General features: G+C 41.0%; 1 protein-coding gene across 5 annotated transcripts; it reads right to left on the bottom strand.

Moving 5' to 3' along the window:
- Positions 1-445: 445 nt before the first annotated feature.
- Positions 446-14002, bottom strand: LOC135290453 (microtubule nucleation factor SSNA1-like). Of its 5 annotated transcripts, none has more exons than XM_064404496.1 (3): positions 13787-14002; positions 12444-12872; positions 446-1595 (listed from the first exon to the last, which is right to left on the bottom strand). In XM_064404496.1, the coding sequence occupies exon 2, from the start codon at positions 12829-12831 to the stop codon at positions 12487-12489; it is 345 nt and encodes a 114-aa protein (XP_064260566.1). In that variant the 5' UTR covers positions 12832-12872; positions 13787-14002; the 3' UTR covers positions 446-1595; positions 12444-12486. The 5 variants fall into 5 exon arrangements, with proteins under 5 accessions (XP_064260566.1, XP_064260528.1, XP_064260669.1 ...); XM_064404458.1 differs by lacking the exon at positions 446-1595 and adding an exon at positions 2696-9039; XM_064404599.1 differs by lacking the exons at positions 446-1595; positions 13787-14002 and adding exons at positions 13154-13203; positions 13305-13395 and having other exon boundaries at positions 12303-12872.
- Positions 14003-14116: the final 114 nt, after the last annotated feature.

The following is a 14116-nucleotide window of genomic DNA, read 5'->3' as shown; positions in this document are numbered from 1 at the left end:
CCCTTAGGAGGGAAGAAAGAGATGGCTCCGTGCACACCCCTGGAGTTATTCCAGATCAGGACTGAAATCAGACGCTGGGCTTGGCAGCATCTGCTGAAGGAAAAAGCACATAAAACAGAGGGCAGAGGCATGTTATTTTCCAGGCTCTGAGAGAATGTTGCTAAGGAAAGAAAAAGGATGGTATACAAGGCCTTGCAATGTCTGTCTGAGCAAGCAACGTGCTATTAATACTGACCTGAGCTCTAATAGCAGCATCAAGTCTCTATGCCTTTGGATTTTTTTAGAGTAAAGCTGGATTTTACTTTTTGTCTCTTAAAAAGATGTTTTTTGGTTCCTCTTGATGCATTGTACACAAGCATTTTTTTTTCCAATTGCAGCAATTAGAAACTTGTTTTTGTGTAATGAAATCTTAGATTATTTACTACATGAATCTGGGAGCTGAGGCTGTAAGCAAACCACAAAGTTTTATTATAAAAATAGGAGAGCCAAAATTGTGTGCAGCCCTACTCATTGTTGTCTATATTTTTGTCATGCTTCCTCCATTGTCCCCTCTTTATGATGACTGAAACAAATCATTCAAATCTAGACTGCATATTATGACACCCACAAAGCCTCCTTGCTATTGTTTGGGCCAAATTAAAAGCATTTGTCAAAAATAATCGTGGAATGGCATAAAAAATCATGTTCATTTTCCCAAGGATTCAATTATTTTTATTGTGATAAATTTTTCTTCATGTTAGATACTAATTTATATGTTTTAACAAAAGAGACTGGAAAATTATACATTTCTGGCAGTGCTTCTGATGTTCTCCTCTCAGAAAAATTCCTCTGGATGTTGTCAGTTGCTTATTCTCTCCTGATCAGAGTTAGCTTTATTACAATAAAATGTCTTTGTCCTACCCTTTGTACAGCATACTTACTTCCATCTTTAGCTTCAGTTTAATAAACTCTTCAATTTCTAAATCACATCTTCAGTCTTCAGCTAGATGTTGTGATCGTATTTTTGGCCTTTCAGACTCCAAAGCAGGCTCTGCAAGTACTACAGACCCCTTCTGCTCAGTCATCTTCCCACCTTTCCTGCATTCACTTGCAGGGAATAAATACATCGTGACGTTAGGACATCCCTTGGAGCCTCTTTCAGCCCTGAAATTGCTTGCTCCTCTAAGATTCCTGATTCTGGGAAGCACATGTCAGGTTAATTCTTCTGGCTGCTGTATTGGTGCTGCGTGCTCTCTGCCAGGAGTCAGCAGCCCTCCCTTCCCCTGCCATCCCACAGGGCTTCCAGCTTCTGCTGGCCTGGAAGCTCCACAATTCCATCTCCAAACCATACCCTGTTCCCTGACACTTGCAGATCACATTGAGGCTGGATTAAAAGGGGCTTCCCTGACAGTTCTGAGTAACCCATAACGACTGTGGAAAGCTGGGTGTAGTTGACAAAGGTACCAAGAGAGGAATTTGAAGTATAGAAAGCCAGTTATGTCCCACAGCCACAGATTATGGGGCCTTTCTTGGAGCCATCACTGCATCTGACTTGACTGAAGTATAACATGGTGTGAAATGTGCAACAGGACTTTGACCATTACCAGCTTCAGGCACTGAAAAAGACACACATCAGGCCAAGCACGAAGTGTGAGTGTTGTTAGATCATGAACAAGATTTAGAATTGTTTGTATTTGCATTTCTGAGCCTTTCTACTTGCTTTTGTGCTTTCAGCCTTTTCTTTACAAGAAACAGAAATGTAACTTCAGAGGGTAGGGGGAAGAAAGACAAAGAAAATGCCCTGCTTCAGGAGCCAGGCCTCTGAGAAATGCATGCAGAGTCCTGACTCTTAAAAACCACAGCAACAGCAACCAGGGCACAAGACCCACTAATTTTCAGTGAGTCTTGTGGCACAAAATCCTTGGGCACCTATTAAATTCTAATATCTCAAAACTCACTCCAGAATTTTAAGATTATTTTTTGTTACCTTCTTAGCTCTTATACAGGCCACAGCACAAGAATCAGAAGTTTACATTGTGAAATCCACTAACACTGTACAACTACTTTAGTTAAAGGGGATTTGTGCTCCTGCTAATAAGATTATTTTAACCACAAGTTACATCATAGCTTCTCAATGTAACAATCCCAGTGTAGCAGAGGTAGCATCTAGTAGCTCAAGCAGCTATTATTTATTTAAAAGACACTTAGACGTGGCACTTAGGGACATGGTTTAGTGGTGGGCATGGCAGCTCTGGGTTAATGGATGGACTTGACTACCTGGGAGTAGTATTTCCAATTTAAATGGTTCTGTGGCTTTTGATAGCTCTTTAAAACATTTGGCTGTGCTCTCCCAGCACACAACCAGATGCAGAAGTTATCTGAAACAAAGGCAAGCTCCATGTAAGGCAATATGCAAATTCCAATTTAAATCTGCAAAGTCAAGTTACACTTCCCAATGTTTGGCTGCTTCTGACTTTGCCAACACCTGAAACTATAAAATATTTATCAGCTAATCAAAGTTCAAAGGTCATCTTAATGTCTGAGAACCAAGCCTCACTCCAGCTACATCAGTGTGGTAACACATGTAGTAATACACGGCATAGTAAACTGTGGAAAAAACCATTGTACTTAGAAGTTATAGGTTGAGTTGCATACCTAAGTAACAACATATTTACATAAGTAATATATAACATGTATATATTATACACATGCAATATAAGTAAAAACATATACTGCTTTATTATATTTATCTAAAATAAGAAAAGGAATTTTAGACTGAACAAGTCTGAGACCAAAAATCTATGTTTTGGACAAGCAGTACTTGCAGCCAAGAATCTGCACATAGGAGTGAAGTTACTGAAGTATAAAAGGTCTGCAATGACCTCTTTTCCTTACAATGGCAGCTTCTTTTAGAATTTGCATTATGAAAATTTGTTGACAAAAAATAAATAAATAAAGGTTCCATGGAGCACCTTTAGCTGCCTCCTATGTGGAACTAGCTTTTCTTGAAGCCAATTATCCCATTTATTATTATTCAAAAGAATTTTTTTTTCTCAGCCCAATAATGATGTAGGAGGAAGCAAGTTAAAAGAAAGAAAAGCCCTCTCACTTGCTACTCTTGGAGGCAACCCAGTCTGATTCAGACCATGGCAAACAGTTTTGTTCTTTTGTGCTTTTCCTTGTCTTTGATGGAGACCAATACAGATACTGCCCTGCCCCAGGTTCTTTCACTACATTATCAGAAGTTTGCCCTCTCTTTGTCAGAAATGAAATGATGCACTCTAATAAAACAGCGTCTGATCTGGAGGAACCACTTTGTCACCAAGACTTTGCTACCAGTAAATAAAAATGGAAACCTTTATGCAAACCAGCAGGACTTCAGCCAGCATGAAAATAACCGAGTTACTGTCCTCGTTCAAAAACTATTTGTGTCTGGTCACCCCAGACAGCAGGAAAAGCAACTGTTCCCTAAAACATTGTAAAGGTCTGTGCAGACACTGTTGGTACCCAGAGACTTCACAGCATGCAGACTTTTAATTGCTTCTTCTCCTTCTCTGCACACAAAGGCATCTGCAATGTTTATCTCTAGCACATCTTAGTGGGGAATAGATTAGGTTGTAAAATAGAGCAGGATTGCAAAGAAAATTGCTGAATACATACAATGCCTTGACGTAACTTTTTCCAAGTAGCCTTATTGTGCTACCCCACTCTGTCTTAGCACATCTTTATTAATTTGCAATACAGCTCACACTCAGAGCTTTGAAGAAGACACAGCTGACCTATAACAGCTTCCTCAATGAGATCATTATCTGCAAGATCCAGCACTCTATTCCTTTTCCTCTAATTTCAAGTTATAACCTTTTCTCAAACACAGACCAAACATTTCTGAAACAAACTCACATCACTCTGAACACAGCCTTAATACAAATTAAATTACAGCTATCTCACATAGACCTTTATCTGCAGAAGACTGTACTATTTATACTCAATGGCAAACAAAATAAACTTCTGTTCTTTAATCTCCATGGCATATCAGGAAAATTCTCATCCATCCATTGCTTTGACTTACATCCCTTTTTTAGGATGAAACTCAGATCAGGTGTCTGTCATTTCTCTGGAATATAATATTACCACCCCAATCCAATCATAACTTTTAGGACACTGTCAAATTGAATGTAATCTGTTTATCATGCAAACAATTTTCCCAAGTGTGCCAGAACATGTCTGGACAATATCAAGAGAGTGAAAGCATCTCTGACCCACCACATGTCAGAAGAGCAGCACGTTTCTGGTCAGCAGCTTGGGGTAACTAAACACATGGTGAACAAGGAGCTAGGAAATAGAGGCAACAAAAGGTGTTGCAGAAGGAAAATGAGAATGGTGCTACAAATGATGGCTTATGTGGAAGCAAGACTGTGAAGACTACTGAAAAAACAGGGTACACAGCCTCATGCAAGTTGTTAATGTCCAACCCGTTTAAATTGTCTTTTCTAATGGCAGATAACACTGAAGTATTAGACAGCTTTCTACCAAGAGCACTCCATCCTTATGAAAATACTGAGTATTTTTACATATACATTTTAATGTATGTGTGAGTATATACACACACACATATATATAATATGACATGTGAATGTATGAATACTGCTGTGAGGGGCCACCTGTCCTAGGTTCTTAATCTGAATTCACAGAGCCAGCTTATTTTCACTATGGAAGAGCCCCATCTCTCCAGATGTCTAGAGTTCCTCCCTTGCCATGCTACTTCAATCCATTAACCCAAAACAAGCTGTGGTGGAATGTGGCTGCCCCACAGCCTGCTGCTGTTGTATGTGCTCTGTATGCTGTTAAACATGGACTAGAATTCAGACCTCCCACTATCTTTAAGCATCCAGGAGCCTCCATGCCTAAAAAAACACGGTGGTCTTTCATGCACTAGTATAAGGTAATAAGCAGCCTGATAAAATAATACAGTCTGTAAAGACAAGGTACCTGAAAAAGGTTAGGCTTTGAAAGGTAATTAATTAACAACTATCATTAAAAGCTCTTTCTGTTCCTCTGCCCCACCTCCTACAGGTCCCAAAACAGGGGCTTAAAAGTAAAAAATCTGGAAAGTGAAAGTGGCTGCTCAGGAGCTGGGATACCTTGTCATGCAGGGTCTATCTATGGAGAAAGGAGTAACACATTTAAACATCATCATCAAGCTGCATGCAATGTGGAGGAAGCAACAGCAAAAAAAGTGTGCCTGTAATCAGTTATATCTATCCCTACCCCAACACACAGGTTGAGAATGCATAATCCTGTCTGTTTATGTCAAAACACCAAACAGGACATGAATCCCTGGGAACCAGTCCAAGTCAGAGCACTCAATTAAGGCTGAAAAAGCAAAGCCTCTATTCCCAGATCTGTCCCTTATTTGGGGCAGATTACTACTGAGTGTCACTGTCAATCAAGGGGATAAAGATATTAACATTCTCTGTGAGGTACTATGTGATCAGTTCATTGGAAGCACTTGTTTATATATCCTATGTAAATATATCTATTTATAGATGCATCATTTCTAAACAGTTTTAAAAACAAAACCAGCATGGCATAAAACCAAATTTTGTTTCAGTTAAATGGCTGCTGTACAGGTAGTTTCCTTCTGACATGCTCAAAGAAAACATTCTCACATGCACACCATGAATGGGTATGGCAGAGTGCCACGGGAGGCCTCAATGGAATACTTCATTAAAAAACAAACAAACAGCAAACCGAAAGCACATTCCAAACCCAGCAAGCAACACTTCATGCAAATCATTTAAACTAAGAGGAGCCACAAAGTTTGCAGCTTGACTGAAGGATTAAGACTGCATTTAACCAAGAACTCTGTGTACTACACAGTGAATACCAACAACTTACAGGCTTGTGGGCTTCAGTGGAACTTGGGTGTCTGTATTTTTGGTCACAGGTATTTGAACTTGAACAACCTGAATCTAAAGCAAGAACACTTTAGGCTTCAGAGAAAAAGCACTAAAATGTACAGGATTTTAAATAAATATCCTTCTCATGGAGTCATGTCCCTAAGTCAAATGTCACTAAGATGCAGAATTCCCTGAGTTTCAAGAACAGGAAGAGGTCACACTTTTCTAACAAGTTCAGTGACTCCAGAGTGTACCAGATTTCCTAAGTGTGTCTACAGGGCCACCTGCTTCTTGGCAGGGCAAAACAACCCTCACTGAGCCCAGCTCTGCAGCAGCTACACTGCTTCCAGCTGTACCTGAGCTCCTGCCTTTGAAGATAACCTGGCTGCAACTGGGTGTCACATTCCTTGTGACTGACAGCATGGACTGGGTTTTCTTTCTTTCTTTCAGCTTGGTGGACCTTACAGCAAGGCTAACAAGGATGCTCCTCTCTTTCCAGATGGTCTCTGCTAAAAAGGCAGCTCATCTTCCACCCCATGTTCCCTGGCATGGAGTATCCATTCCACTCATGTTAGCATCAACTCTTGAGGAAGACTCAGTATTTAACAAAAAGCACCTTGGATTAATGAGTTACAGCAATTAATCTCACTCACTACAAGGCAGTGAGCGGCATAAATGTCTAGCAGGATTTCTGTTACTGAACAACTGCAAAACCATTGAAGAATTACTGCCAGTTTTTTGTTTTAAATACCTGACAGCATATGATTCCTCCCTGAATACTAACTACATTAAGAAACATATAAAAAACAAACTCTCTCATGCTGAAATTCAACTTAAAGTGCTCTTACTGTATAAGGAAAAAGAGGTTTTAAGAAAGTACAAGCTTGTAGAATATGATGAGATTTTGTGTCAGGAACTGACAGACATGCCTGATCAGAATCTTTTCAATAATCATATAACAGCAACAAATAGTCCTTTGATCTAATTCTGAATACAGACAGATTTGAAAGCCTTTAGGAAAGAAATATGATTTTTTTTCCTGTGTTCAACTAAATCAACTATATGGTTTTTTAAAAAAATATAAATTACAAATCTGTCATGGACTATGAGGTAAATAATTTTCTAGAAGTGTTCCCATAAATCCCATATCAATGGAAAATCTCAAGGCAATTATGGGAGCTCTGACTGAAGCAAGAGAACCTACACATATGAAGCTCAAAAAATAAGACCTGTGAAGATTTAACTTTAAAATGCTCTGTGACCAATCTATCAGGTTTCATAATTTTAAACATTTTTCAAAGTAGGTGTTAAAAATTTTTTAGCCTCTTTGTTTTATAGTCTCTAACACTCCTGTGGTCTAAGGCTGAGAGGAGAAGCCACCCCACAAAATTTCACAGGCCCCGAAGTGAGGTGTTAAGAGAAAAAAGCTCCCATCACAAGTAGTGGAATCACAATCCCACCTCCAGAGCATGACTGACAGGACTTTTTTCAAATGCCTTTTCCTGAACGTGATCTCTGTCTACACATGCTTGTTTTCCTCTAATATGGATGAATTCTTTTCTAAAAGTCATATTTTCCCCATTTGTGACATTCAAATTAAGCATACTTACAAGTATCATAAGCTTTGTATTGGGTCACAATGGGTGTGCTATGATAAAATGCATGTAATTTAGACTGTTATTTTCCATTGTGCTGCTAAATAAGATATCCAAATTTTCTGTAGTAGTTCCTGCAGCATATCCATAGTCTTGCACAAACAGGTAAAAAACCCTACAAAGTATTCCACCCCACAAGATCTTGTAAAACTACTTTTCAAAACCACTACAAGATGGAAGTGTTCTACTAGCCCCAGTTCTACTAACACCTTATTGTTGTCAATACACATGACAACAGTGCACTGGTTTTCACACAACCCCACAAGCTGGAGCTATGAATGACCATACAGCTCCCTGTTCTGCAAGCTTGAACCTCTCCATGTTTGATCAACCTAACATGCAAGTAGCTGGGTTTTACAGCTAGACAGTGAACCAAACTTCATCTGAAACCAACTGAGGTAGACAACCATCAAGGACTACTCTAGGGTATCTAATCAAATCAGACAGATTTATAAGTAGTTAAGGGGCAAAGAACAAAAAACCCATCCCAAGTTTAAAAAAGACATGGGACACCCAAGAAGAAGTGGCCACAGTGCCTGACTCCACCCCTGTAAAACAACAGACACTGACAAAGCAATTGGTGCACAAATTAAACCAAAGGCTAGCCTGTCCTCCACCCAAAAAAGAAAATATTTACATCTATATTTAAAAACACACACATACATTAAAGCTAGAAGAGCACTCTGATTTTAAGAAAGTTTGCCTATTCATCCATTAAGAAAACCACCAGCACACAACAAATAAATCAACACTAAAGTATTTATTAATAATTCTTTGCTTATTCCTGAAAAGGAAGAAATTAAAAAAGAAAATTAATTATAAAAAAATAACTGTTTTGTCTACTTCTTGCATAAAACCCCAAGAATCTAGGATCTGCTCAAAGTTAAGGTAACTGCCAAAAGCTACACCTTATCACTCAAATCTCTCCTAACCAGCAAAATCATCTAAGCAGTAATAGATATTGGTCGTCTGCACAAGACTCATCTGTATGATGAATTAACTGTAGGCATTTAATCCTTTGGCTAGCAAACTTCTGAATGTTCTTGTTACAGAATTACCAGTTCAGCTTAATCCACTTACTCCATTTGGAGTGGAATACACTGTACCCCAAGGCCTAGATGGAACTGATCCTCAATTCTGAAACAGCAATCCAAGGTCCAGTCACCTGGGTTTAGACTACAGTTTGCTCCATTGTTTAAATGTACAATTCTTTGGGAATTTGAAGATGCCTAATCTTCCGGGTCTGAAGAATTCCTAGTCCAAGGAAACAAATCTCTTGCATTCACCAAAAGCCAAAAACATGCCCATCCTCTGCCTAAACTCTCCAAGGTCAATCTGACATGCAGACTACATCAAGTACACACAGAACTGGAAGTTCTTAATAAAAATTGAGCAATTCCCTGAGGACGGTTCATAGGAGAGCAACCAGGACAGGAAACAACATCCTGTGTGAGCCTGGCAGCACACTTACCCAGCAAACAGGAGGCTCAGATCCCAGTCTCCTGCTGGAATAGAAAGAAAAGACAGAAAGAGAAAACAAAATACAGATTGCCTCTTTTGCTTAAAGGAAGGGGGAGAATGTCCAGAGCTCAGATGGAAGTTCAAATGAAGTTCAAATCTAGTATTTGATTTACTGGGTAGCAAGAACTGTAGGCAGTAGCTCAGTACAAGTACACCTAGAGCAGACAGAAATTAGGAGAAACCCCACCTCTCTATCCTACCCCCTCACACTCCAGTCGTCCCTAACCAGGACTTCACATCCATACCTTCTCTTTATTCCCTACCCTTAAAATTAGCGTGAACCCCCCCAGTCCACTCACCTCCATTTCTGCAAGGTGATTAACAGAAAGTGCGTGTGGGAGGCACCTGAACCACAGGGTAAGCACCTTTGAAAAGAGACAGCAATGGGGTGTGAATGGCTGCTGGCAGAAGCACTTCACCCAGCGGTTCCTATAATCACCTCCACACAGAAAATTACTTGTACTCCAACATACCACCCACAAGCAGTTTCTTTGGTAACTGCCAAAAATCTCTTCAGTTTACTTGCAAGGAGTCAACAGTCAAGTGTTTTGAAAAAACTGTTGATCACTAGCGAGTTAAGTGCTGGGCACATTTTCAAGAAGTACTGCTATAAAAGAAGGGAGTCATCAGATCTCTTCCAGTTATGTTGCATTATTTGGAAACCAGGTAAAGGTGCCTTTACATAAATTCAGTACTTTAGACAACTGCTCTAGATGCATTTCACTAAACCTCTGACGCAGGCACAGGCAGGAGTTTCAAAAACTGTCTCCTCATACTAAATAAGACACAGAACATCCAACACAGCAGTTTAGATTAGGAACCCAACTTTTGTCTGTAAATTCCTAGACTGTAAGCACTCCAGTAAAGCACCAGGTCAAACTGATAGAGTCATAAGAAGTCAATATAAAAATTAAGTTAGGAATAAGTATGATACTTTGAACGTATGACCTGCCTTATTCCAGGTAAACTTTCTGTTTCAGGCTATCCCTGCAGAGCTGCTGCCATCTGCAAATTATCACTTCTCTTCCAGCAACACTTTGGACCAACTTAGTCTGCACGTCTTCTGAACAAAGTGGTTTAACAAAAGCTATTCATGTCAATATTTATAGTGCCTGAAAAGGCAGTGAAAAAAGGTTACCACTTCAATAAAAGGGTTCATTTGGGTAAATACAGAATATAATGCTAAACACTATTTCTGAGTAGCAACTCTACAGGTGCACAATGACTGCCACATTAGGGACTTACTCTAAAAACAGGCAGGCCCTAGAAATCTATTATTTCTCTCCACTTTTGAATGTGAATTTAAATGGAAATTTTAGATTGGGATCACTGAATGGAATTCTACCAACATTGCAATTTTTTATTTGAATGTTGGGAGGCCCCCATATGTGTATAAGTACTAGTCAACAGCTACATTTTTCCCTTAGTTTTTCTAGTAAAAGAAAAATCAAGCATCTCCAGCTATTTAGTTTTGACACTGTAATAGCTACAACCAGACATAAGGCCTGTGAAGTAGATTTCTTTAAAGTCTTATAAGGCTCCTCTTAGAGCTTCTTTAGTTTTATCACCTTCAGTAGAACAAGAAGCATTATTTATGATTACTCTAAGGCTAACAAACCTGCAATTATTATGTGAGACCAGTACTAGAAATTAACTGTGCTGTCCTCCATAAACAGATTTCGATGATACAAATTTTCACAATTTCCAGTTCCAGTGCAGCACATAAGAAGCAGCAGCTTACATCTGCAAGTCAAAGTTCTTGCTTTTTAGTTAGTATTTTTTCTGAATCTTCCTATTTCCAGTAAATCAGTTACTACTATGAGTCTAAGAGCAGACAGAATGTCATAAAATGCACAGTCAAAACAATCACTTTTCTGCTACGAAAAATAGCAAAATTTTCATGTTTCCCTTCAATATAAACAAGGTGGTCCTAAGTGCTGCAGTACTACAACAGCAATACCCCTGAGATAATGCACTTTTATCACCTGTGCATGACCCACTGGGAATCCCCCAGAGGGAAGCCCTGGAAGTGCCAAAGAAGTAAACTGTGATTAGCTCAGTCACACTCATCCCTGATTGCAGCTTGGCAAGCAGAACACAAAATTTGTTCCCTATTATCGATGAAGAGCTATTACCAAAACTATTCACATCTCCATTCCCTCTACACGTGCACCTGACAGACACACCACTATCAAGTCAGGAGATTTCAATTGCACTTCTTTCAATTTAGTCAACTGGTATTGAATGAAGATTTGACAAGACAGAGTTTAAAAAGTTACTGTTGTAACACACAAATAGGTGGGACAAAATGCACGTGTACCTGCACAATGCTGAGAGAGATTTCTGCAGAACAGAGTTCAGCAGAAACAAAAAACAGCATTAAATTGAAATTTATGCCATGCTGTTATGTCATCCCTGATCTCTAAACTAAGTTCTATTTTAATGTCCTCTGTAAGAATGGCTGATAGTGCAAACCACTTCTCATTTTCTTCTTTCACCTCTCATTTGTATTTCTTTCACATCACTTCAGGATATTCATTATTCTTCACAACCTTATTACAATTATTTAACAGATCAGTATAGATCTAAAAGGCACTAAAAAGGCTTCCAGAAATTCTATTACTGGCTTTTAGCCAGGATTATCTTTGGTCTTGTGTTTACCTCTGTATTTTTAACTGGACCCCAAAGGTATTTCAGGACTTCTAGTTGCCACTGACACTTTTTTCATACCCCCAAGTGAATTACTGGTCCAAGCATTCATGGTGCAGCTGTCTTTCCACCTGTACCAAACCCAACTTTCACTGCAGCACATCTCCTTTCTAAACAAGGCTTTCAAGAACAGCCTCAGAAGATGCACGAACCACATACAGTGCTAACTTTTAAGCCTCCATGCCCTGCATCACTCCTGATTTCTCACCTTATCATTATTCAAGCAGGCAATTACTGTGAAGAGGGCTGTCTTTGTCCATACATCAGACAGAACTCCAAGCTCCTAGAGGAAGCTGAGTAGCTCATTTCTACTTGGTCCCAACAGCAAAGCCTAAGCATTAGTAAAGTCAAAACAAGTAGTATGTGACTGACTTGCATCCACTAGTTTTCAAAGACTAATTTACTGGGAGCCATCTGAAGTCAAGCAATAAAACATGCCTTTTTTCTAAGCCTTGAACCACAATGATGTCAAAACTGACAGTCTCCCATTTGCCTCAACTACCTAGCTGCTACTTTTGGTAGTGTTCAATTAAGTAGATTTTTTAAAGCAAAACGGCAACTTTATTTCAACTATTTTCTAGTGCATTTGAAAATAACAAAACATACAGAAAGACTGGAAGAAAATCCCTCTGTGCTTATACTGTGGCTGTAAGGTTCTGTGGCTGACCACATTTCTCACCTAGTGGAATTTTAGCACTGCAGAGTCCAAACATTTGACTGTTTCACGTTATATTGGTTTTCAGATCTGCTGAATGCTTTAAGCTTCCCACTTCCTTCTTCAGGACATTAAGTAAAGTTCTAGAGCTATCCAAAATCTTCATGTAAGCAGCTTCAGTTTCAGCAAGTATTTTATCAAGCTCGTTCCGTGAAGCCACTTTTTGGGCCAGGTTTTCACATACACACTCCAGCTGTTCACTGAGGACTTGGATTTCATGCTGGAGTTTATTCTTTTCCTCTTCTGCTTGCTGGATTTGTTTGTTCAGTTCTTCTTTTTGCATACATAAATCTTCAATGCATTTCACTAGTTCATTATTGTAACCCTGAAGAACAGCTCCCTGCTGAGTCATCCTGCACTCACTCCCTGAAGTCCCCTTTCAGCAATGGCCTTCTGCACTCAAATTAAATGAAAACAAACAAACAAAGAAACAGAACAAAAAATCTGTAAGATGTTGCCACGAATAATGCTTCACTAGCACAGATGGAGCTACCTGGCAAGGTTCTCTATTTAAGGTTAATGTGCCCATTCTCAGACGTGCCATCTCTTCCCTTTTCAGGAGGGGGACAGGAGAAAATTTGGCAAATGCTCTTAAATCTTCACTGAAAACTGCTGGCCCCTATGAAACTATCATAGCAATAATATCAAAGTATTTATGTTATTTTTTATAATACCTTTATCCAATCCTGAACATAGGATGCTTTGTAGCTCAAACTTCGAGGGCCTGGTCAGAAATAAGCAAAAATTACAGAATCACAGAATGGTTAGGGTTGGAAGGGACTTCTGGAGATCATCCAGTCCAACCCCCTGGCAAGACAGGGTCACCTGGAGCATCCAAGCGGGCTCTGAATGCGTCCGCAGAGGGACACCCCACGCCCTTCCCGGGCAGCCTAACCCAGCGCTCTCCCACCCCAACCCCCCAAGTTTCTCCCTCATTCTGAGGTGAAGCTTCTCGTGTCTTAGTTTACGGCCATCGCTCCAAGTCCTGTCACCGGGCACCACCCTGAGGGGCTCAGCGGGCACCGACACCACCAGGCAATCTTCCCGCCCGGAGCTTCCCAGCGCTGGGGTGACGCGGATCGCGAGTGCCGCCTCTCACAGCCCCGAGAGCAGCCCGGGGCCGCGGCCGAGCCAGGGACATTTTAACGCGCTCCTCGCCGCAGAGCGCGGCCCCGCGGAACACGCGCCGCGCACAAAATGGCTCCTGCCTGCACACCGAGGGCCCGGGCGGAAGGGGAGGAGGGGGTAGGTAAGAGGAGACCGGCCCATTCCTAGCTTCCCCCCGCAATTCCCGCTGTTGCCCCCACCTGCCTGGCAGGATCGCGATTCCTCCCCACCGAGGGAGCGGCTCTGCCAGCGAGGCCGTGCTGCCCTCGGCTAAGCGTGCGCCCGCCAACGACCGCGCCGGCCCGTGAGGGGTCACGGAAATACCCGAGCGCTTCCGAACGCGGCGCCGCCCTGACGGCCGCGCGGAAACGTCTCTCCGGAAAAACGCGATGTTTTCCGAAGACAGGTAGCGCTCGCAAGAGTGGGCCGAGGCGGGAGGGGTAGGGAGGGCCGAGCGTTACGGAAGGAGCCGATGTTTGCCGAAGGGAGGGACTGAAGGGCGTCGTGCTCGGCGGAGGCAGCCGATGTTT

The sequence above is a fragment of the Passer domesticus genome, chromosome 1, assembly GCF_036417665.1.
Source record: "Passer domesticus isolate bPasDom1 chromosome 1, bPasDom1.hap1, whole genome shotgun sequence".
Taxonomy (NCBI): domain Eukaryota; kingdom Metazoa; phylum Chordata; class Aves; order Passeriformes; family Passeridae; genus Passer; species Passer domesticus.
Note: the sequence above shows the minus strand (reverse complement) of the source record. Positions and strands in the feature narration are given on the sequence as shown.

Bases quoted from the DNA above. Each gene is read 5' to 3' on its own strand.
- LOC135290453 (XM_064404496.1), bottom strand. From the start codon at position 12,831: ATGACTCAGCAGGGAGCTGTTCTTCAGGGTTACAATAATGAACTAGTG.